This window comes from Numida meleagris, chromosome 6, assembly GCF_002078875.1.
Source record: "Numida meleagris isolate 19003 breed g44 Domestic line chromosome 6, NumMel1.0, whole genome shotgun sequence".
Taxonomy (NCBI): domain Eukaryota; kingdom Metazoa; phylum Chordata; class Aves; order Galliformes; family Numididae; genus Numida; species Numida meleagris.
In genome coordinates this window covers 40,247,193-40,271,288 of record NC_034414.1, presented here as the reverse complement: position 1 = coordinate 40,271,288, position 24,096 = coordinate 40,247,193, and the positions used below count along the sequence as shown (strand labels likewise).

Below are 24,096 nucleotides of genomic sequence, written 5' to 3'. Positions count from 1 at the left end.
TACCACCAGGCTGGGGTGACGCGCAGAGGTGATGACTGCAGGCAGCAGGTGGGTGAAGTCATTTTATTCAAGGCACGGTCATAGCGATAAATAAGAAGAAGGTACAGACCTCTGGCACATTCCTACAGTGTGGCAGCCAAGGGCAATCCAAGCCTGAGCTCCCCAGGATGCAGTGCCACTCACAGGCACTTGCGTCCCCCCAGAAAGAGAGCATCGAGTCATTGGATGGGACCACCAGCATCTTGCTGGCCCCAAGATGAGTGGCTACAGGACACCTGTGCAGGGAGATGGGAGTCCCCCCCCAACCAGGGTCCTTTCTGGGTGCCACAGCCACCACCTTGGCATGCAGGAGCCAGGGGGCAGGAGGGCTTCCAGCCTGGAGAGCTGAGACCTCCAGCTCACTGCTGGGTGCCCCAGGATTTGCACACTGTACCTCCACTCCCAACAGCTTCAGTAATGCTGGGCAGGGGACGTGGCACAGGGCACCCCTGCAACACTGTTCTCTGGGGTCAGACCCCTCTGCCACCCCTGGGGATAGCAAGGATTGGGGGCAGAGCACCCTCCCAGCACTGCAATGCAAAAGTGAGTCCCCCTAGCAGGGGAAGGACCCAGATCAGCTCTCCTGCGTCTCACGTAAGGTCTTGGGCACCATCCGTGGGCAGGCACCAGTTCAGACCCCTGCTGTAGCACTGCACCAGAGCAGGGAGAAACTGCCTGAGCACTGCCCCATTCCTGGGCAACCGGCAAAATGGGAGGATGACTGACTCAGGAGAAGAGGCAGGATTTCAAGAGCCCCCCTCTGCATTTCCAGGAGGCAGCAGATGGGGGCCCCACAGGCACCGGCACCATTCTGCTATCGGCTGCCTGCAGTGGCTTTACCCCAGCAGAAAACCACCCAGGCACAGCACAGCTGTGTGTGCTCACCCTGCAGGAGCAAGGCTGTGGGGCCAGCACCTGCTCCTGCACCCTGGGCCCAAAAAGCCCAGGGACACTGCCTGGGCAGGAGCAGGTGTGCACACACCCTGTGCAGCATGATTCATGCTCCAGAGGCTCCTGGACAAGCCAGGGAGTGCTTCCAGCCCTGTGTTGCTATTGCAACAGGACAGAGCTGTGCAAGTCCCCACAGGCAGCCCCGAGGGGAGCATGGGCAGCAGGAGTGGAAGGATGGGAGCCACCAATGAAAGGCAGCTGCTGTCATAGCCACAAAATACACTTGTCCCCAAAGACCTGAGGGCGCAAGCACACTGCAGCAGCAGAGGGAGGGCATGAGCAGGGTGAGTCCTGCCAGGACTGTGCTCTCAGTGCTGCAAGGGCTGGAGACAGCACCCAGGGCCATGGGACACAGCAGGATGGCTGCAGCAGCAGGTGGGCAAGCGAAGGTTTGGCATGGCTGAGCGGACATGTGGCCGTAGGCAGGGCCTCCCTCCTCCCCTTGCAGTACAGTCTTTCAGGGAGACCTCACCTCAAACTCCTGCAACCCCTCTTCCCCATCCCAGACTGGATGAGGCAGATGGGGCTGCGGGGGTGCAGGGTGGCCAAGCTTGTCTGCAGTGGCAGGGCCACACTGCCTTGCATGGGCTGAGGTCCCTCCCTCACATAAGTCCTGATGTCTCCCTGCCCTGGTATCACACATGTGTGGGTCCATCAGCGAGGTGGGTGCCCACTGGTGCTGGCTCTCACCCTGGCAGCAAGGATGCTCACTGGTAGCGGGGCTGACTCTCCATCACAGGGCCGGTCCTGTACTCGCCTTCCACTGTCTCCAGCTCTGTCTCAAAGTTCTGCAGACCACAGTCCTCCCCATCCTCTGCCAGCTCCAGGTGGTTGCCCATGGTGCCATAAGACTGGTGAGCCGGAGAGGCTGCCGGTGTCAGGCTCAGCTCGGGCTCCTGCAGCACTGTGGCCACAAAGAGCTGCCCCAGGGGCAGTAGGGTCAGGGATCAGATCCCCCCCCTGCTGCGGGCTCACAGCAGGGCTAGGGAGAGGTACTTACATTGGAGTTGGGTGTGGAGGAGATGCTGCTCCGCTCGGCATCAGTGAAGGTGCCCTCGGACTGATCAGACATCTGTGGAGGGGAGACAAGAGGAAGCCACACAGAGGCAAGGGGAAAAGCCTCGGGAGGCTCCAGCCAGAGCCCACCAGGGCTGGGTCCAAATCCAAGCCAAAATAGGATTCACTCAAGTGGGCTAGAAATGTTGGCTATGACCCTCCTAACCACAGCACCACACAGTGCTGATTTCTGGAGATGTGGAGCTCCTGCATGGGTACCAAAAGATGGGTGCCCAAGAGCTGAGCATCAGCAACAGGACTGATCCCCGCCCTCGTTCTGATCCAGGTGTACCTTCTGTATCCTCTGACTCTGCACTGCAAGTGAATCCCAGCAGGGCACAGAGAGGGAGATGGGAAGCAGCTGCCCATGCTCACCTGGTAGCTGGACGGTTTTCGTGGCTGTAGCTTCTTCAGACAGAGGCCGAAGAAGGAGAAGACAATGCAGGAGAGGAGGACCACAAAGGTGAAGAGGGTGACAGGGCGGGTAGGACCTAGGGCAGAGACATGGGGTCAACATGTGATCCTCCAAGGACCTGCTGCACACCTGGCTAAGCCTCAGGCTGGGGTGTGCTGGGGGTGCTCTGAGCTCTCAATCCCCTCTTCCAAACACTAACTGACATCCCTGCATCTTCCAGATCTTCATCGTGTCTTCCTGTCCCTCTTCCCACCCCCTACACTGTGCCTAACTCAGGGGTGACACCATCATCCTTCAAGGGTGAAGCTCATCCCCCAGAACTTCAGACTGGTGACCCTGAGAGGCCGCGAGGGGCAGACCCAAGCTGTCCCTACCAAGGCGCAGGACGGAGAAGAAGAGCAGCCAGAACATGCAGAGAATGGGGGCCACCACGACCTGGCTGATGGCGGCGACATGGAGGCGCTGGTTCAGCTTGGTGGGGATGTATACATAGTAGATGTTGTATCGGTCCACCATGTGCTTGAGCAACATGTAGAGCAAACCTGTTGGGAAGACAGGGGACCTTTGGTGGCTGTTCCTCCTGTACTTCACGGGAAGTATCCACACTGCTCCTGATGGCTGGGCCAAGCTGTTCTCAGCATGGATGGGGAAACAGCGGGGCCATACTCACCAAAGGGGACAATGATGGGGCAGGTGATGCTGTAGGTCATGACGACGGAGAATATACAGCAGGTCCATGCATACTCCAACCCAAACTGGAACTGGTAGGCTTGGCTCTGAGGCACAACCAACAGCATTGTTACTGCCTTTGCCTCTCCAGCTGCACGGGATCACCTGTGTATTCAGAATAACCCGGGGCCATGTACCCGCTTGATGTGGAGCCGCTCAGGTTCTGACTTGGCGAGGCAGAGGCGGCCGGTATAGACGAGGAGACCAGGGATGCGCAGCAGCTCCATGGCTGTCCCAATCAGGCTGGAGGTGACGACGTAGTTGACAAAGAAAGCGCCATTGTCTGGGAGGAAAACGCACCTGCCCCATGGACAGGGAGGGTGAGAGGGCAGCAGAGTTGGTGCTGGGCTCTGCCCTGCAGGTCCCCAAGTTTTGGGGAGAAGGCCTTTACTCACTGGAACTTGATGTCAGCCTGGTCCAGAAAGTGGGTGTCAAAGAGCCAGCGGAAGAAGAGGTCCAAGCTGGGGGGAACAGAGGGGCAGCTCAGGAGGGGGATGCAGAGCAGTGTGGGGGACATACAGCCTGCACCTGCCTTGCCCTGCCCTGGGGTCAGATCACACTCACTGGAGCCGAGACTGTGCAGGTACCTGACCTGGTCCTTCTGGGATCTGCTGAAGGACTCATCACAAGCCAGGCACCAACAGTCAGCTAGCTGTGGCAGCCAGGGACAGCTCCCCACCTACTCTGTGGGGTATTTTCTGTCCGTGCCCATCTGAGAGCAGCTTGGCATCACTAAAGCATGAGCCTTTTCCTCCCTAGGGACAGCCATGTGCCACCTGTGATGGAAGCAGCTCCTGTCCTTTAGCCCTCTCAGGCTCAGTTGCAGGTAGAAGACGGCCCTGGTGTGATGCCCAGGCTGCAGGTTGGTCCATACCTGGTAAGCCCCAGTGAAGGCAGGATGATGACCATGAACACCAGGAAGAAGAAACACTTGTGCATGGTGAGCTGATTCTCACTTGACCTAGGGAAAGGGGAGAAAAAGGCAACTTTGCACTCTTTGGAGTGATGATCCTACTGGGCTCCTCTCAGCCAGTGTGGCCCTGAGTGGCCCTGGAGGAGTATGCGGCCCCCTTACCTTGTCCAGTGTGACTCAAAGAAGGCTGAGTAGTAGACAAGGAATGGCAGGAAGACCGAGAAGGCCCAGAGTAGCAGTGTGGGGAAGAACTGAGTAATGATTGGGTTCTGCAAGAGAGATGGTAGACACCCTGTAAGGACTCTGCCAGTGCCACAGAGCAACAAGTTGTGCCTGCCTACACTGCCACTGCTCCACCACGCTGCAGGCAGCTCCCTGGGCAGGTGTACATGGGGCAGCCTTTCCCTGAGCAGGGACACATTCCAGGAGGCAAGAGCTTGAGGACAGTCAAAGGCACCATGAAAATCCGCTAAGTTCCAGTGCCCTCTCAACAGCTCCCAGGTGAATAAGCAGGAAGTCAATGTGCTGCCAGCAGCTTCTGACATCTCCTGGAACTCTTCCCATCCCTTTTGTCCTGTATGGACACCAACTTGCCCTTCTCTGTGGACACAGGCACCAAAACTCAGGCATGCTCAGGGCCCAGGACTGTATTCCAGGGACTACCTTGAGGCTCTCCACAGGTCGTGTGACGTTGAACATGTCCATGGTATTGACGATGATGGCCGGTGTGGTGAGGAAGAAGAGGAGGATGAAGAGGCAGATATTAAGGAGAATGAATCGCACCCACCAGGATGTGCCACGGACTGACAAATTCTCCCTGTGAGAGGAAAACATAACTTAGATGTGGTGCAGAGGAAACACTGTGTGTCTTGGGTCTTCTGTCTCAGTCCTCCAGTGCTTTGTGCCCTGCTCCCCACACCAACCATCCCATAGCCCTTACTCTAAGCCTACCCTCTCTCTCCTTCCTATGCTGCTGCATCACAGCTACAGAGCTCCCAGGACCCGAGTATGAGCACAGTGGGGTCTGTGCTGCAAGGATGCCTTGGAGTAAGGCCAGAGATTTTACAGCCTGGCAATCGCCCCAAACCTCATCCGATCCTGCAACCTGTGGAGTGATTATCCCAGTTACCATTGGTAACTTCTGCTATTACAACAGAAAGGATCTTCAGCCCCTGTCACCCTGGGAAGGTGCTCTACAGCTACGGATATGGTTTCCCCTTTCCAACTGCTGGCCCTCCCTCTCTCCATTCCTCCCACAATGGGGGCTCACCAGATAATATCGCTGGGTGCTGGAGCGTAGCACACACCCCAGTGGTGCGACTTGACCACGGTGGTCACGGAGGACTGCTGGGGGTGCTTCCGGCAGTGGATGTGGCTGTAATCCTTCAAAATCCTGCAGGAGGAAGCCCAGGGTCAGGTCTGAACCAAGGGCTCATGAGCCCCACCCTGCAGCTCCAGGCAGGCAGAGACAGACTGGTTGCCTGGATTTGGCTGGAGGAGCTGTCGAGGTGCCCCCTGAAGTCCCCAGAAGTGGTGGCCCCATTCCGCACCACCACCAGGCTGTGGGCCATGCTCACACCAGCAGACCCAAGAGACACTCACACAGCTGTCATACGCTCATCCTGGAAGGTGACGAAGGCCATGTCAAGCCGCTTCAGTGTGATGCGGTTGCGTTCAGCGTTGAACTCATCTGTAAGCTTCTCCTCCAGTTCCCCATAGTACTGCTCGGCATCCACCTGTGGGAGAAGCCAGGGTTGGGGCACAGGCAAGCCACTGTGCTGCCCGCAGTCCTGCCTGCACTGGGAACACGTTGCCTGCAGCCCTACCCTCAGCTTTCTACCTGCTCAAAGCCACAGAAGCGGCAGCAGAAGATGCGGGCACAAGGGTGGGTTTTGATCATGATCTTCCCCTCTTTCTGTGCCTTGGTGGTGAAGTAAAGCCGGCCCTTCATTGCCTTGCGCCTGCCGGGAAACAGATATAAAGGAGGGCTCTTTAGGGAGCTGCCTCTATCAGACAGACAGACAGACACAGGGTCCCCACGCACTCACCTTTCTGCATCCAGCTTCATCAGCTTGCGCACATCGAAGCAGAACTGTACGTTGGTGACAGTGCAGCTGGGATAGGCCTCGCTGTGGGCACATGGACAAGGTGGCACCAGGGGACAGTGACAGGGACTGAGACAGCCTCCCCTCTCCTCCCCAGGGAAGCTCAGGAAGGAAGGGGACATCCTGCTGAGATAGGGCTAACTCACTGGAAGTGCTTGATGATAAGGGAAGGGTCTGTGATCTCCAAGGGAATGTGGGTAACCATCAGTGTCCGGGCGACCTATGGAAGAAGAGGCAGAGGATGGAGCTGGGGTCCATGGACCATTCCGTTGTTGACTTGTTCAGACTAGATCGCAGTTTGTGGCCATATCTTCTGCAGTACAGATGGGAAAGGGACATGCACTAAGGGAAAGGGCTCAGACACCATTCTGCACTCAGGTGGGGGCACAGGGAGGTGCAAAATGCACAGCCTTGGTCCCTTGCTGGACTCCCACATGCTGCAGACACAGGAGAGCCTGTAGGCAACTGCCTGCCAGACCCAGGGCCTCAGCTGCAGGGCATGGCTGGACAGCCACCTTGTGACAGCTGGACACAGCTGAGCTCCAGTTGCAGTGACAAGGCAGCAGAAGATTTGCCTCCAGGCTTTCTCCAGAAGCAGGAGAAAAATGACCTCATCTTTCCCTGTCTGCTCAGGTCTGAGCTGTTTCTAAAGCTTCCATTATGTACAGCAAAGCACATACAGAGTTGTCCATTTGAGCTGAGAAAGGCAGGGATGGTGGCTGTGGGAAGGATATGGCTCACCTTCTCATTCTCTCTGTATTCCAGGTGGATGGAGTGGTGAGCCATGCAGAGGATGGTGAGGATGAAATAGATGAGGGCGAAGATGCTGTGCAGCCACAGGAGACGATCCCTGGAGAAGGAGAGAACTGCATCACAGAATCACAGAATGGCCTGGATTGAAAAGGACCTCAAAGATCATCAAGTTTCAACCCCCCTGCTGAGTGCAGGGTTGCCAACCGCTAGACCAGGTTGCCCAGAGCCACGTCCAGCCTGGCCTTGAATGCCTCCAGGGATGGGGCATCCACAACCTCCTTGGGCAACCTGTTCCAGTGCGTCACCACCCTCTGAGTGAAAAACTTCCTCCTAATATCTAACCTAAACCTCCCCTGTCTCAGTTTAAAACCATTCCCCCTTGTCCTATCACTATCCACCCTCAGAAACAATCATTCCCCCTCATGTTTATACGCTCTCTTCAAGTATTGGAAGGCCACAATGAGGTCTCACCGGAGCCTTCTCGTCTCCAAACTAAACAAGCCCAGTTCCCTCAACCTTTCCTCATAGGAGAGGTGCTCCAGTCCTCTGATCATCTTGGTGGCCCTCCTCTGAACTCATTCCAAGGCCAGCTCAGACTGCAGCACAAGGACCAGCCTGGTGCTTAGCACCTTGCCATAGCCACCCCAGCCAACCAGTAGGAACCCCCCAGAAGCCTGCTGCCAGCACTGGAGACCTAAGCAAAGGATGCATGTGGTGCAGACAGACACATAACCTCCCACATGTGCTGTGCTGCTCGCATGGGCCAGGCCCCAGCATGATGCAGTGCTGTGAACACCACATCTGGGTGCTCACAGCACTGCAGCTGCACATGCAGCTGCCCAATGCCAAAGCTACATACTGCGTTGGGATGTTGGCGATGGTGGTCCGGCCAAAGTGAGTGGGGTTGTGTCCTGCAGGAGACGAAGACAAGAAGGAGTTTATGAGAATCTGGTACAGCGCACATCTTCATGCTTGCAGGGCAAAAGGTGCCTGTGGGCCCTCTTTCCTCCTCCTGTCCTCCCATCTCCCAGGTCCCCAGCAAGCCCCCACCACCCTGAAGAACCATAACTTATGGAGGGGTCCTTTAGCCCTCCAACTCCCCAGTGCAGTGCTTGTGCCACCCTGAGGCTGGGATGCACCTACCTAGGAGGTCCCCCGAGAAGTTGACAGGCAGGATGACGGCCACGGAGAGCACACAGACCAGCATCAGCAGGACCAGGAGGTGCCGCTGGAAGGAGAGGTAGGTGGTGGCGTCGATCCCACACTTGCTCTGAATTTCCTCATCCCTGGGAGAGAGCAGTGGGGGTGAGTGCTAGGGGTGCTGCCACCACCACTGCTATCTCCCACCCTGGGGACACTGGGGCTCACAATAGGGCTGCTCCAGCTCCACAAAGTCCTTGTAAACTCATGGCATTCTGCCTGTGACATGGCACGTGGGATTTGGGCACAGAGACAATGGGCCCCCGGGCTGCCATTGTAAAACTGGCTTCTGCTGGGAGAGGCTGAAGCCCTGTCCTTTGGAGCAGGAGCCTGGGGTCAGCAGAGCTGTGGAGGACAGACAGAGAGGAGACCTTGCTCTCTCCCCTGGTGGACACTTCAGCAGAGCTCTCCTCCGTGGCCCTAGCTCTTGGACCACCACCCGCAGGGACAAGCTCCCTAGGGCATGGCCACGACACTGACAGTACACACTTACTTCATCTGGTAGATAGAAAGCAGCCAGGAGCAGAATCCCTGGAAGGGAAGAGAGATAAGATGAGGCAAGGGCCACCGCCCCCAGCACCCCAGTATGGAGCTGGCCCTGGGGCTGAGCAGAGGCAGCACCTGGGGACTCCAGGGGCTCTATCCCCTCCTCTTTGCCCCCTTTCTGTGGGGGTTTATGATGACCCTGAATGCAAGGAGCTGCAGGCAGAGCCCTGTGGGATGCACCACCCCTCGCCTCCCCTCCCCTCCTGTGAGAGCTGACTCTTCTCCTCCTCTCCTCTCCCCAGCTTTACCCCAAGGTAAAACTGCTCCTCACTGAATGTAGACACAGAGACTTTACGTAGAGGTCCTACCACACTCTGCTTTCAAGCAATCATTTACTACCTCCAACATATGTTGGCCTCACAAACTCTCTGGCAGGTTTCCTGTTCCCAAATGTCTGAAAAAAAATTTAAGTACTTGTTTTTAAGCTTTCTACAAATGTTGCTACAAACTCCTCTTCCCCCCCTCCCTGGAGTGCATTTTACACCTAACCTGGCAGAGTTCAGATTTACCTCATTTGGGAACTGCTTAACTTTTAAAAGGTGCCTTCTTGCATCTATAAATCTCCTTTAATCTGCTCTTTAGCCATGCTGGCTTTTCTTTTGGTTTTGCTCTGTTATTTTTGATGAGTAACATACATCTGCATACAGCATCCAGTATGATGCCTTTAAATAGTTATCCTGTCACCTGCAATTATTTTGCTCCTTTACTTTCCCTGCCTAGTTAGTTTTTTTTTTTAAATGAGTTCTGTCATTTTTTTTTAATAGTTACAACAGTAATTGATTTTTGAGCTTTTGCTGTGAAAAGAGAGAAAGAAATAAACAGCAAAATGTATCAGACGGTGTTTGTTTCTAGTGTAGCCTATTTTGAGCCTATGCCACAGAGAGGAGAAAAAGACGCATTTGCAGCAGTAATGGGGTGGTCCTGGTGGTAGCTCTGGGTGCCCTCATGGCATCACGGGCAGTGACTGCCCTGGGTACCCCGAAATGGCTTTGCTGAGAATGCCAAGAGCAGCTGCAGGCTGCCTCTGCCATAGCTGCTGTGTGCTTACCACGTCCTTATTGTCGGCATCCAGGGGGCTGCTCTCTGATGGGGACTTCTCCTTCTCGCTCTGCTCCCCATAGAAAAGCGACGTCAGGCTTTGGAGGGATGGAAAGAAAGAAGTGAGTGAGGCGAAGAGAGGCAGCAGAAAGGAGAGGGAGAGCACCGACAGGGAAACCACGCTGAGCTTTTCCTCAGCAGCCCAGCTGCTGTACTGCTCAGGCAGCACATCCTGCCCGGATGGCACAAAGAGCAATGTCACCAGACGCTCCAGGTCATCACTTTCCCTGCAGCAGACAGTGCCTGTGTTCCCCCCGGCCAAGAAGGCTGGCCTTGATGGGTACGGGTAGCAGGCCATCACCACTGGCCTGGACAAAATAGCAGCACTCTCAGAACTTCTCTACAGGCTGCACCACAGCCCCATTAGAGAGGCTGGAGCCGATCACCTGCAGTGGCCTTGTGGCCTGCTCACCTGTCGTTGTCCATCAGCAGTGCCAGGCGCCCATAGTCCCAAGCTGCTTTCCGAAGGCAGGAGAAGATCAGGAGGAGGAGCTGGAGGAAGAAGGAAGAGGAACAGTGAAGGGTTTTGCCACAGGCTCACATAAAACTCTCCTAAAACCAAACTGCTCTTGTTCCATGACCTCACCACTGCTGCTGGGGGGTAACAGCACAGATACTGACACAGCACAAGTGGCCCCTGAAGCCTCACATATCTTGAGTGTACCTGCACCACGAGAGACCCCTGAAGCTGGATAATTTTCCACTGTGGCAGCAATCCCCGAGGTGCTGGTGACCACTGCTTCTGCAGCCGCTCAAGCATCATGTGCTGCCCACCACAAAGTGGGCAAGGCTCTTGGCCACCAGTGCTGCATGACCAAAGCAGCTGGGTGCACCAGCACACACATGTAGCTGTCACCACACCTTAACACACACCCATGCTCACAGCCAGCCTATGACACCACACCCACAGTTTTCCCTGTAGTGCCAGGCGAGGCCCACTGTGGGCCCTGGCTGAGCATTGCTAGCGGGATAGGCAGGAGAAACCCCCATGCGCACAGTGGTTCAGCCCCATTCCCACCACATCTGCAAGGCACCAACCTGCAGCACCATGGAGGAACATTTCCCAGGTGTATCTTTGGCTACCAAATACCAGCATGGCAAGGACTGTCCCACAGCATCAGAGGAAAGGGCTGGAAGGACCTCACATCTACCTGGCCCGCACAGATTATGGTAACAGGGCATTACAGGGACCCAAACATCTTCTGGTCGACCACCTCTCTCAAGGAGATTGTCTCCAGCATAGGTGAGATGTGGCAAGAGTGCTTCTTTTAGGGCACAGCTATTCCTGGTCTCCCATGGGGGCTGGGACACAGCAAACCGAGCTTCCAGCCCTGACCCCGTGTTCTCCCAGGAGGTCTGTGGACACAGCACCTTCCTGGCCTGCTCACCAGCCAGAGGATGAAGTTGATGGCAAGCACAGTGGGCACACCACCAAATGGCAGCCCTTGCAGGACGGTGCTGCGCGAGCGGGCACTGAAGCATTGCTCCTCCGTGCTGTTCACCAGGGTATCCAGGAAGCTGAGTATGTCCAGCGAGGTGGGGCCAGCCCCATCCAGCGCTGGCTCCACTGAGTACATGCTCTCCATTGGTGCTGTCACAGGTCCTCACCCTGCAACACAGGGACCGGGATGAGGACGGGGCAGTTGCTGCTTGAAAAAGAGTCATGGCTCCCCCGGGTCCTTCACAGAGGTTGGGAGCTTGCTAAGGGCAGGGAGGGGATGAAGCTGGGTGCTGATCTTACAATTTCATAGAATCATAGAATCATTAAGGTTGGAAAGGTGTAAGATCATCTAGTCCAACCATTACTACCATGACCACTAAACCATGTCACTCAATGCCACATCTCCACAGTTCTTGAATGCCTCCAGGGACAGCTGTTTCCCCAGTCCTACTACTTCCCAGGGAAGGGCTGCGACACACAGGGCAGAGGGAGCTGATGAAGGAGTCCCACAGCTATCTCATACTCCTTCCTCACTCACATTAAAGCCTGTGCCATTTGGTTCTCTCCATCATACCTGAGACAGGTCTCTTGCCACTTCTCCACTCAGTCCCAGAAGCTGAGCTCAGCCATGGCCACCCTGTTGCAGTCAGCAGGCAGGAATGAGAACTCAAAGCATTTGCTTGAGTTTCTGAGAAAGAGAAATTGTGATGTTAGCAAGGGGGCTGCCCTTCATTAATTCTTTTCAGCCAAAGCTACTGCTTGTGGGACACTGTCCGGGCCTCCCTTCTCCAGGATCATGGTCCGTGTGATTTGAGTGTCATGGGACCACCCTTCCATCTTCCCACCAGAGCAGGATTACTCCTTCCAAGACTTCCTCTGAGAGCTGATGGTGCAGGCTACAGTCACTGCCAGTAGGAAATGCTTAAAGGCCATTAATGTCAAGATTGTGTCTTACTTCCAAACCTTTTCTACCACCGTGCTTTAGAGGAAAGGATCCTTTCCAAACCCGCAGAGCTTGGGAACCTTGTGAACAAACACCCTACAGAAGCCAGGGTAAAATAGCATGAGTCTGTGGCATCTCTGTTCATAATGATCATGTGCCAGGATGGTGCCAAAGGGCTACTGAAGCAAAGGAGGAGAGGGTTGAAAACCATGTTTAGTGACAAACTGAGGTTACCGGCATAAGGAGGAACAGCCAGAAAAGAAAATATTGTATTTGGAGGCCTTGAGCAACCAAAAGTAATTTTGAAGCTGATCCTGTCCTGAGCAGGGGCCTTTATCAGATGATGTCCAAGGGATCCCTTCCAACCTCAGCTATTTTACATCTCTAGTCTCAGGGACTTGTGCTCCTGAGGAGGTGACCTTCTGGCCCGCCTGGAATTGGTAAGGAGTTAAATGAGTTCCTTGTCCTGCAGATGTGCTGAGCAGAGATATTGAGACCACAGCCTGTGTAAAGGCCACGTGAAACCTCACTGCACTCGTTAACATGGACTCCGTGAGCTTTGTATTTCTGTCTATGTTGCAGATAGAGACCCTGTTGCAGCCCCCACAGTCACCCAGCCCCAGCTGATCTCTGCTGTAGGATGCTCCTCACCCACTTGGACAGGACAGATGAAGAGCAGGAGCCACGGTCTGATCAAGCAGTGTTGGAGGATGCAAACAAAGACAGCCAGCACCTCAAGGGACCTGGGTATACAAAGTGTTTATGGTATTTTTTCCCATCAAAACCGAACAGGACCAAGTCTGCTTCAACACCAAAGGAAATCTGATTGAGAGGTCCTTGGGGATCACAGAAAGAGCACACACAAAATACCTCAGCTTAGAAAGGGGATATTCCTGAGCTCTACAAGGATTTGCTTTTGTTGGGAAACATTTACTTCTGATGTGTCAGTGTGACAGATGGGAGTCTACAGCAGCATGTGGGTCTATGTACACTGCTGTCGCCGCAGTCTCTCCCTCCTAGACCACTCAGTTTCAGTTCTCCTTGGAGGTTCTCAGCCATATATACATTGACCTGGCCAGTCCATGGCATCTGGAGTGACCTCAGCCCCAGCTGGGGGTACGAGGGGACAAACAAGCAGCAGCCTGGCTGCCTCCTGCTCACTGTGAGACCACGAGGGCCTATGGCCTGGGTCAGCCCTTTCCTACAGAGATGTGCTCAATCTGTTCTTTCCATGTGCACATCTTCCTGCCTCCCCTCCCCATCTAAACAGCAGAGCCATCACCATCTGGCATTTTCAGCTGCTAAATAATTCATTGCCTTTTTGTTAACACAGAGAGCGTGTCTCTGGCCGAGGGAGCTGTTGGACCTTCAGCAAATAATCAAGGAGACTCTTAGCAACCTCTAAGTCCCTTCTGCCACCACCACTCCAGCACCTAGCAGTAGGATCCTGCAGCTTGTTTCTAGGCTCTGTGCTCACATTCGTAGGAGGAACATTTTGCTGCAAGATGACAGGGTGAGGAGACTGGTGAGAGGATTGGTGTGGGTTGGTTTCCCCTATCAAGTCCTTGTTGCTGCCCTCTTTCACTAATAGCAGGCTTTATTTTGCTGTCACTCCAAGCCTTCCTGCCTGCAGGCTTCCCAAATGCAAGCCTTCACCTATCCAGTGCTGTCAGTCCCTGTCTCTCCACCCAGCAGTACTTTATTAACATCAGTCTTCCTGCACAGAGACAATTCAGGAGCAGGAGAGGCCTAAAGCCACCAGGGCAGCTCTGTCTCCCCTCTCTTGAGCATCTCCTGCTCCAAAGAAGCCATCCCATCATGCTCAGTCCTGTAACAGTGCTTGTAGCAAACCATCCTCTGAAGATGATCTCAAGCTCATTTTCCTGCCTTTTCACCAGTTCCTTCAGCCTCAGATTCCCAAACCGGTGCCTTTTTGGACCATTTTTTCCAGCTAATCCCAACTCTTGCAGTGGTGCTCTTAGGCGAACTTCTGTAAATCGCATAGCATCAGCACTACCATTACAAAAACTGTTGGGAACAACCAGATAAGTAAATCATGAAGTAACAGCACACGCAGCAAAAACGGCAAGAGAAGATTTCTGCTCCTGTGCACAGCCTGAGCCCAGACCTGCAGGACATAGGCAACCTCCTTCCAGAGCAGAAGTCCCCATAGCAAGAGGTTGCCTGGGCACTGTAAGTCGGACAGACAGCTGCTGCCAAAAGACCTAAGCCACATTTTCACATCAATTTATGAGATAATGCAGTACTTCGCAACACACTGGTAACAGCACAGGGAGGTCCAACCAAACACACAGAATCAGAAGATCAGTTCCTATTTGCAGCCATGCCACTGCACAGAAGCTTCCTGCCATTGTGCCTTTTCCAACCTTTATGGGGCAGCAGAGGAAATGGTGCTGTGAACATCAGAGCCAGGTGGGTGTATTCGCATCCAGGGGTGCTGCAAGAGCTCCCTGTTAGCAGTGCGTGGCCAGTATCAGTCACAGCCAGGCACCCCTCCAGGCAGCCGCTGTCCCCAGCAGTGACAGTGACAGCCACATGAGGAAACGCAGAGCGAGCAGGGCTGCAGCTGGGAAAATGAAGCAGTAACAGACAGGCAGGAATCACAATACATGCCCTAGCCCATCAAGGTCTTACAGGAGATATGCTAATACAGGGTTAGGAAACGTGCAGAATAACAGAAAAGCAACCCTTGTGCCTCCTCTTGCAATGGCTGTTAATAGGCAGTGCATTTATCAGACTGACTGTTCAAAATGATTTGTTGGATGATTTCTACGAACCATTTGCAGTGTGTGAGGTTTGCCTTGAATAATCAGTGCCCTGACTGCTTTGTTTATACACCAGCATCTGCTTCTCCTCTCTGGTTGGGTGGGCACTAATCCAGAAAATCAGATTTCCAATTAAAAATCAAGCATTTGTTTTATGTAGACACAATTTCACAAAATTTGTCTTTCCCTTTAAGCATTCTGACAGCAAATTCATTTGTTACGGCATTCAGAGAAAGCTGGAGTAGCAAAACACCAAAACAAAGCCTTGGGAGAGCTCAGATAATTCTACGTGCCAGTGCTTGCTCAGCCTCCATGTGCTGCTTGGGCAGGATGGGCTCACTAGTTTTTCTGGCAGGTCAGCAGCTGTGGCACGGGACTGTGAAGAACCTGCTTCTGGCCAGCAGAGAAGCCAAGCTACAAAGCCAGATATTTGCTTCCCCAGTCCTGGAAAGCCATCATCCCGCTACATGTGTGCCTTTCTTCCTTTTCAAGGAGCCATGCCCAGGCTGCAGGAGGATAAAATGAGGACCGATGTAACAGGAAAGTCAGGTCCATGCCCTGCTGTGTCCCCAGCCATGTGCCTCCAGCACCCAGCCTTGGCCAGCAGTGAGTGGGGCAGGGTAGGAAACACAAGCCACTGCCACTGAATCAGCATGGCACAAGGCTGGGGACAGGAAGTCTGATCCAGGCCCAGCACTGAGCTCAGCACAGCCTGGCTGAGGCAGTAATGGCACCAAAGGGCATGGTGACCTTTCCATCCCTGCAGCTCTGTGCACGGCAGAATAGGCACGTTGCATGCCACATCCAGCCCTGAGTGGGGCATGATGTTGAAGACACCATCCCCAGAGGACTGTCCCCAGGACACAGCTCTCAGCAGTGAAATTGAGGAAGGTGTTATTTATGCCGAGCCCCAAAGCATTTTGCTCTGCTAAGGCCATGGTACAGGTAATTCCCCAGCAGAAGGCCCCTGTCCAATCACCAGCAGGACAGATGTTGGGTCAGAGAACATGTACCAGCCCTGTCCCATTAGCCTGCCAGAAAATAGACATCCTGCCAACAGGGAGAAACATGCCAGGAACAGCAGCCTGCCCTGCTGATCAGACCCTTGAGTTGGTAAAGTCTGGAGGCAAAGGACCAACTGGCAGCAGCTGATGACTCCTATCAAGTATAACCACCTGCTCAGAGACTCATTTTGTCATCACCAAGCAAGACATGACTGCAAAGAGAGGTGACAAGAACCCAGCAGCTGATGTCCCTTGACCCTGTACGTCCCTGTGGTGGTGGCCCTCTGCTCAACCACTGCTACCCAGCTGTCCCACCAACAGGCGTCATCGCAGCTCCAACACCCACCATCACCTGCAAGGCTGACAAGTGCTGCTTTTGTTTGGTGTCAGAGGCTGAGGAAAGCACCTGGAGGCAGATGGCTGCTTCCTCTGTGGGGTGACCATACCCACGTAGAGCAGGGTGTCATGCCAGTATGGAGAAAAGTGCTGTCTCCTCTGGGATAAACCCTACTTCTTGGAAACGCGTATAGAAACTGAGAACAGCCATGCCCAAGCCCACTGCAGGTCACAGCTGCTGTTCACACCACCAGAAGGTGCCACGAGCGCTGTGGGCTCTGGAAATGAGGAAAAGGGAAGACAGGAGAGCAGATCCTTCCTCCCCAGGCCCATCTTGCTACTCAGGAGCAGTGGGAGGTGGTGAAGAGAGTAGGAGTTTGGTGCGCTGCCCTTCCTAAAGCCACCTGCTGCAAAGACTCCTCTCCATCTGCAGCACAGCACAGCTCTGACCAGCTCAGACCCAGGCAGTGCCGAGGTGGGCAGGGAGCCTCCTGGAGGCAGGGTCCAGGCCAGGGCTGTGCTTGTGGTGCACAGACCCCAAAACCAGGAGCTGGAGAGCCAGCCAAGCCACCACCCGGGATGCCCAAATCCCACCACACTGCAGCTGAGCGCCAGCCACTGGTCTGGGGTTTCCCTCCAGTTCCCAGGGCCTGCCGCCACCAAGTACAGTCCCTTCCCCTCGGCATCCCACCTTACCGCTGCCCTCTGAGAGCCTTTCTCACAGGTTTTGCTGGATGTCTCCCTTTGCTTTGCCCCTGAGGTTTCAGCATCTGCAGTACCCCTGCAAACTGGCTCAGGTCCTAGAGCAAAGGAATCCTCCTGCCCTGCCCAGCTCACTTCTTTGTGAGCACAAAAGATTCTTCCTGCAAGCGGTGGGTTATAACACTATATATACACACACAAGATGTAATTTTAGAGTGTTTGCAGAGCTAGAACACTTTCCGTCGCCTGAGCTCAGTGCCAGGAACACAGAGCGAGGTTTGGGCTGCAGCAGGAGCCCACAGGCACACACCGCTTGCCAAACGTGGCCTCAGCATGGCTCTCCTCCCACCTCTGCCCAGCTTCTAGCAGCACTGGGTAACATCAGATGACCAGGATGAATCAGACCACCTGGTGTGTGGGAGCTGGCAGCCCGGCAGAGCCTTTGCACAGAGGGTTACATAACAGGGCTGCGGCCCGCCCTCAGCCTACAGCCTTGGGTCAGCACACAGCAAAGGGAAGGGGAAGCCTTTGGTTGTGAGCACAGTAGCCTGGGAAGGGAGGACAGGGACAGAAGGTGCTCCCCAAAGGCTACCTCCACCCCGTGGGGACCCACCACATGGCCACCCTCCCCCTAGCATGCAAGCAAATCTGGTCCTTGAATGGGAAGAGGGTGGATGCTGAGCCAGGCTCCCAGCCTCATCCCCCAGCCTTGTGCAGCCCACGCAGCCCGCAGAGGGAGAAGCGGGAAGCGGCTGCTGCGGAGGGAGGGAGCTCTCCAGGCAAGCTGCAGGCTCTGCAAGGCACGCACTGTTCCAGCCTCCTTCCTGCTGCGATGGGTGCAATGGTGAGATGGCTCGTCCCGTCACCCCTGCCCCCCCTCCACAGCCACATACCTCCTGCAGGGTAGGGCAGGGCCTGGAAGGGCAGGCAGCCCCTCACCTCCCCAGCCTGCTTCTCCCTCCCCCCTGGAGGGGACGTGGGGAGCTGAGCAGCCCCAGAGCATCAGAAACAAACCCCAGGCGGTGGGAGGGGGATGTGATGCCTGCTCTGGCCATGCCCACCACGCAGGAGCACCACACAGCCAATACAAAGGTTGGATGTGACAGAGGAAAACAGAGAAACGGCTCATTTCCCTTAGGGCAAAGAAGGAACTGTCACTACTGGGCACGAGCAGAGGGAGGCTGGGGAAAGGACAAGGCATAGGGAGGAAGAGAAGGTGTGGGCCAAGAGGGGCAGTAGAGAGCCTGGATCGGTGACATTCTGAACACAACTCACCCTTGGAAAAAGGCTACCTGGGACCAGGGAGATGAAGTTGATGGACATGTGGAAATGTCCCCTGCCACTGGGATGTTCCCTGCCCCAGCCAAACAGAGACTAGAAACCATCAAGCCCCATCACATGCAGGGTGAAATCCTCTCTCTGCCAAAACAAGTAGCAACACTCCTTTCACCAGGGCCGTAAATTTACCTCATTTGTTTTGGATAGAAAGAAACCTTGGAAATTCAGCTACAGGAGCTGTCTGAATAAACTGGGAGTTAGAGGAATTCCTCTCATACGTAGCCGCTGGAATGAACTAACCCTGAAATCTAATGATTATCCTGGAACACTCGGACAGTTGTGGGCAATAGCGGTACACACACAAGAGATGGCATGGTAATTATGGCATGGCAACATTCAGCAGCATTCTCTATAAGTCCCATTACTGGGTTTTTGTACAACTTGGTTTTACTCTGTGTGCAGAAACACACATCCCCTGACTTGCCTGCCATGACTGAGCCCACCTGGAAGTCCTCAAAATGTGACATTCTTAGGAGGTGGCACAACCACCTGAGCTTCTATTAGTGTAATTCACTGTTTTGCTTCTGAACATGGAAGAATTTGATGAAATGTCATGGAAGAAAACAGAAGAAATTAAAAACTTGGATGAAAGAATTAAAAACTTGATGAAAAGCTCCCAACAGAAAAATCCAATGAAAGCACCTGATCAGATTAGCAGCAGTGCAATATGAAAGGAAAAAAGCAATAAGGAGGACTTGGAACCAGAACAAATAAAAGAATTATGACTTTCTGAAACACATATCTGACAAAAAAAAGTAATCAAATGTTGCCTGAACTGAAAACCAATTTAAAACTTGAAATCATAACAACCTACATGCTAAAACTTTAGATCACTCTAATCTGGGAAAAAATAAGTAGAAATGCACACAGTATGTTCTTGTTATCAGAGATATGCTCACTGGCTGAGTAACTGGAAATAAAATCTGATGAACAGCAAAAGCAGCAAACTTTTTTCTAAAAAAAAAAGCAGAGGGAAAAAAAAGTTCCAATTATTTGAGTACAGAAATAAGTTTATTAAAGGTTCCCAAAATTCCAGTGAGCTCAAGCAGGAGCACTTGCTTCCCTTTCCAATCCCAATAAAAATGAAGTGTGAAAGGATCACCTCTGGTAGCTCTGAATTCTCATAAAGCTGTCGGGTCATATCCTGGTTATATTCTATTGCTCCTAAATTCTAATAAAATTCTGTTCCTACTATGGAGACATTATTGTTAAATCCACTGTATTTACAAATAATGCTTTCATAAGATTTTTTTTTTAATGGACACAGATTTTAAGCAGTTTTATTTTGCTAACTAGGAATCATTTTTCAAATGCTCGTTCTCAGCATTTAGAATCAAAATTCATTTTCCACTGAAATACACCTGGAACAAATTTATAATAAATAATGAAGTGAAATCTAATGGGGAAATGTGTCACTCACCATCTTCTAATATAAGAACTACAGACATTAAGAATTGAACAAATGTATGTCATGCTATAACTTCACTCACTTAAGCATGGTGCAGCACCCTGCTCAACCAGAAGTACCACAATGTATACTCATCTCTGAGAATCAGCTTGTCCTTAGGCAAACAGCAGCAATCCATACACACAGCAAGATTACAACTAGGCAATTACATCAGCGCTTTCTGATCATTCATTTAAATTGTGACTTTGACCCCTCCATCCTACTGAGCAGCAGGCTGAGAGCCAAGCAAGCCAGGCACAGAATGAACTTACTCTTGAGTCTAAGAAGCATGGCTTGTTCTTCTGCCTTTTTTGCCGCTTCCATGTAGTTCTGCCAGTTGTGCCTCCTCTTTGAGGAAAGCAGCCCAGAAACATAAGGAACAGTGTCTGTTCCCAGTCCGGACCTGAGAGCCCTGGAAATCTCTTACTGATGCAGAGACTGCTGCTCGCAGGCTCAGGGGAACTAGACAAACATCCCCATTTCTGGTTCTTTCTCTGACACTACTTTGGGGATTGCACCATAGTGACAGAATTTCTCAGAAGAGATGACAAACAATCACGGAAACGCTGAGGCTGGAAGGCACCTCTGGATATCATCCCACTCAACCTCCCTGCTCAAGGCAGGTGACCTACAGGAGGTTGCTCAGGGCCATGTCCAAGAAAGTTCTGAATATCTTTAACGACAGAGACTCGGCTCCAAACCAGAGCTATGCTGAGCCCACACTGGCCTGCTGCAGCCAGGTCCTCCAGCCCAGTGGTCCCAAGCCCAGGATCACTGGGAGCTGTGATCCCAGCTGCATCAGTGCCCTGTGATCTTTGGCCAGCCGCTTCCAAGTCCCATGAATCACCCCGTCAGCTTGTCACCCCCCATGCACCTCCTGCCCAGCTGTCTTCTACCACCACTTCCCAGCACACAGTGAAGTGGTCCCCTCTCCCCCAGGAGGAACTCAGAATTACCTGGAGATGTATTTTTCCACCTCTCACACCCTGATTTTTAGGGCTTGGGGGTGCAGAGGAGCTTGGCTCATTCAGACTCAGCCTTCCCCATGGCTCACCCAACCTATCTGCAGATAGCAAGACAGAAGACATGAATGCTGAGGGTAAGGGAATCAGGTCACTTAAAGCTTTCACATGCTCCTACTGAACAGGAGCACTATGCCTCCACTCTGGTTCTCCATTTTAAACATATCTTCACTTGAGATCAAACTACAACAGCTCTAGAAGCTCCTCCTTGGCCAAAGCAGGACGCATGGGGACAGTGGTGGGAGCCGCACAAATGATCCTGGTGCTGAAATGCTTCAGTACAGTGGCATTTAAGCTCCCTGGAGACTGAGCAACATTACAGTAATTTCAATTAGGAATGTAATTTCTCAGCCAAAGAGGCTTGCTCTGCAGCCCTCAGCATGGATGCAGCACTTAGGCCTATACAGCCATCCACTGAGAGGGCCATACAGGGCAGGCAGAGCAGGACCGTGCTGAAGCTTTGGTAACCACCACAGAGTCACAAAAACTAAACCCCTAAACCCAACAAGGAGGTGCAGGAAGTGCTGGAGAGGGGAAGGTGAAGCAGGGGCAAAGGGATGGAAGAGGGAAACCCATGGACGGGACCTCTCCATCCCACGTCCTGCTGCCTGCGTGGAGGAATCCTGTGGGATCTGTCTGGCCTGTCTCACTCATTAAGCACCAACAATCATGCCCTGGCTGTGGGAAGGGCTGTGCACAGCTACCTGGCCCCAGTTGTTCACATTGTTGTCATAATGGTGTGAGTAAACTCACGCCATTGTTGTCACCTAATAACAGGGGTGATTGCAATCAAATTACCAGGCTGAGCTGCATTTGAAGCAGTGACTTAAGGCAGTTTTTAAAAGACATTTAGGCACCTTAAAGTGCAGGTAGATGCCAGAGTGATCTTCAGAAGCTCTGGGACAATCTCATTGCTGGAGGTCTCACAGCTGGTTAGGGACTGAGCACAATAAGGCCACAGCTGAGGCAAACTGGGGCTGGAGCTGCTGCACAGAAACCAACCAGAGAGAACAAATATGCTCCACCGCTTCCCCTGAAATGATCTCACAGCAAACAGCTTTTGATCTGAATTCAGTACATAAGCAATGCAATGTTTTCTTCAAACTTTCAGCTAAGTACACTAAATATATTTACAGCAATTAAGCTACGTAGGTAAGAATAACTGTTTCACCAGGCGCAGGAGAGATGACTGCAGAAGCCTTTGCTGTTTGCAGGACTCATGGAGGAGTCAGCACTTGCACAGCAAGCACAGTGATGTTTTCGTAAGAGTTTAGGTGATTGATTAGTTTAATAACAACTGAATTCACTGGTGGGTGTCAGAAACATTTCTCCTTCTCACTGCCACTTCAGTGAAGCAATCACAGCTTGCAAAGATGGGTATTTCCTGCGAGGAATAGTTAAAGCACACACTCCTCCTTTTACAACTCTCCAAATTCTGGCTTTGGAGCTGTGCTGAACCCCAGTTCCTGCACCTGGGGCCACAACCATGGATGGCAGAGGGGCTGTGACCCAGCAGCAGGCCCCATGCTCCCTGTAGGCCACAGCAGCTGAAGTGTGGGCCTACCAATTTGTGGAGTGTTTTGGGGAGCAGGGACAGAGGGATTGGTGTGACATCATGAAAAAAAAAATTATAAAAAAAAAATCACTGAAAGGCACTGAGACAGTTACAGGAAAAGCAGAGCCAACATGCTGCCGTGGCAAGCAGGCAGAGGTTTAGGCTTACAGGGAAGCCAGAAAAGTCCATATGTGCTATGGAGTCAGAGGCTGCAGGGGTCAGGCAGCCTCCATGCTTTTATTTATTACTCATTTGTTTGCAGAGGGCTGTTTGCCAGGCTACTGAAGACAAATCCTTCCTGACAGAGCTGCCCCTGCTTCCCTCTCCATCTGCTCAGCCCCGGCACCGCTTCGCAGGCAGCAGGGCCAGCAGGATAGGCTCAGCCCTGCCCTTGCAGCACCCGGCCCTGCTCCCTCCCTGCTTCTCCCACACCTCCCCGAGCTCTTCTCTGAAGAAATACCACAGCATCCCCCTCCATCCCAAGCAGTACATCCTGCCTCCTCCCCCGCTCAGACAGGCCTGCCCTGCACCAGTACTGTAAGGCCCAGTGCAACACGGGGCAGGGTTCCATGGAGCAAGGTGCATGCTCCCACCCACCTGCCCACCCAGCCTTCCTCTCCCCTTCTGCCTCCACACCCTCTCCCCGCTGAATTCTCACAAAGGGGAGAGAGCAGGAGCACAGATCAGTTCTGGAGATGGCAGAAAAGCAGTTAAAGGAAAAAAAGATGTTCATGCAAAAAAAAAAAAAAAAATCAACAACAAACCAACACCAAAAACCTCAGCCAAACAAAGGTGTCTCTTCCTGCTGGATAACACTCTGTGTCAGGGAGATCTCTGCATTGCACACCCCTATGCAGCACCACTGCCACGCGGGAAAGGACATGAAGGGAGGGAGGGGGAAGGCAGGGCCCCGGTCTGCAGGCAGATCTGGGTGAAGTACAGCAGGGGAGACCAGCTAAGACAGTGTCACAACCCCGACCCTACAGCCCCCTCTGTTGCAGCTATCACTGCCCAAAGCTGGGGCCGGAACGGGGAGAGGCACCTCCAGCACTCCTCCAGATGTGATTCCCGGGAGGGCTGTGCAGCCGGGATGACGTGGGGACCAAGCACAGCTGTGGCATGACACAGCGGTGGGATGACATTTCGGCTGGCACAGAGGCAGCAGCACAGGCACTCAGAGAACTGCCCGGGCCTGGGTCTCCCTTCCTCCACGCCTGATGCAGCCGCGCGGCTCCAGGAGCCGGGGGCAGCCCTGCACCCGGCTGCCCCCCACCCATCCGTCAGGTGCAGACAAGCGCTACTTAGAGCCACGCCGGTACGCGTTGCAGCACACGGGAAAAGAGCACCTCACCTGCGAGCAGTACCCAGAAACCTCCTCCGGCAGCAAACCGGTCCCATCCCAGCATCTCCACCCTACGCAGCCCCCTCCGGCATCCCCCCGCCGTCTGCCACCGGCATTCCCGGCAGGATCCCACGGACAGGCCCGCTGGCGAGCGGAACCCTGCCGCGGTTCCCTCCCCACCCAAGCACCCAGAGCCGGCCCCGGCTCCTCCCGCAGTCCTTCCTGCCGGCCTCCCCAGAGCCACCGCCCCACGCCCGACCACTGACCTGCCCGCAGCTCGCTCCGCTCGGGGCCCGTCGCCCGGCCGCGGGGTGCCCGGCCCCGGCACGGGCACGGGAGGAGGAGGGGGCCGGGGACGCCCCGCCCCGCCCCGTC

General features: G+C 53.7%; 1 protein-coding gene across 5 annotated transcripts; it reads right to left on the bottom strand.

Moving 5' to 3' along the window:
* On the bottom strand, nt 49-24,096 carry TMEM63C (transmembrane protein 63C). 5 transcript variants are annotated; one of them, XM_021403017.1, is made up of 24 exons: nt 23,988-24,096; nt 11,821-11,934; nt 11,194-11,414; nt 10,218-10,297; nt 9,756-9,843; nt 8,655-8,692; nt 8,105-8,247; nt 7,821-7,872; nt 6,950-7,058; nt 6,355-6,428; nt 6,152-6,232; nt 5,944-6,064; nt 5,706-5,839; nt 5,374-5,496; nt 4,767-4,920; nt 4,266-4,372; nt 4,065-4,151; nt 3,586-3,651; nt 3,328-3,490; nt 3,132-3,237; nt 2,836-3,003; nt 2,422-2,537; nt 1,991-2,062; nt 49-1,910 (listed from the first exon to the last, which is right to left on the bottom strand). In XM_021403017.1, the coding sequence occupies exons 3-24, from the start codon at nt 11,389-11,391 to the stop codon at nt 1,698-1,700; spliced, it is 2,493 nt and encodes an 830-aa protein (XP_021258692.1). In that variant the 5' UTR covers nt 11,392-11,414; nt 11,821-11,934; nt 23,988-24,096; the 3' UTR covers nt 49-1,697. The 5 variants fall into 5 exon arrangements, with proteins under 5 accessions (XP_021258692.1, XP_021258695.1, XP_021258693.1 ...); XM_021403020.1 differs by having other exon boundaries at nt 3,328-3,433; XM_021403018.1 differs by lacking the exon at nt 23,988-24,096 and adding an exon at nt 23,731-23,904.

Excerpts from the sequence above, each read along its gene's own strand:
- TMEM63C (XM_021403017.1), bottom strand. The coding sequence starts at position 11,391 with ATGGAGAGCATGTACTCAGTGGAGCCAGCGCTGGATGGGGCTGGCCCC. Across the intron at positions 5,840-5,943 it reads GCTTCTGTGGCTTTGAGCAG|GTGGATGCCGAGCAGTACTA; the intron begins GTAGAAAGCTGA and ends CTTCTCCCACAG. Across the intron at positions 3,491-3,585 it reads CAGGCTGACATCAAGTTCCA|GTGCGTTTTCCTCCCAGACA; the intron begins GTGAGTAAAGGC and ends TCCATGGGGCAG.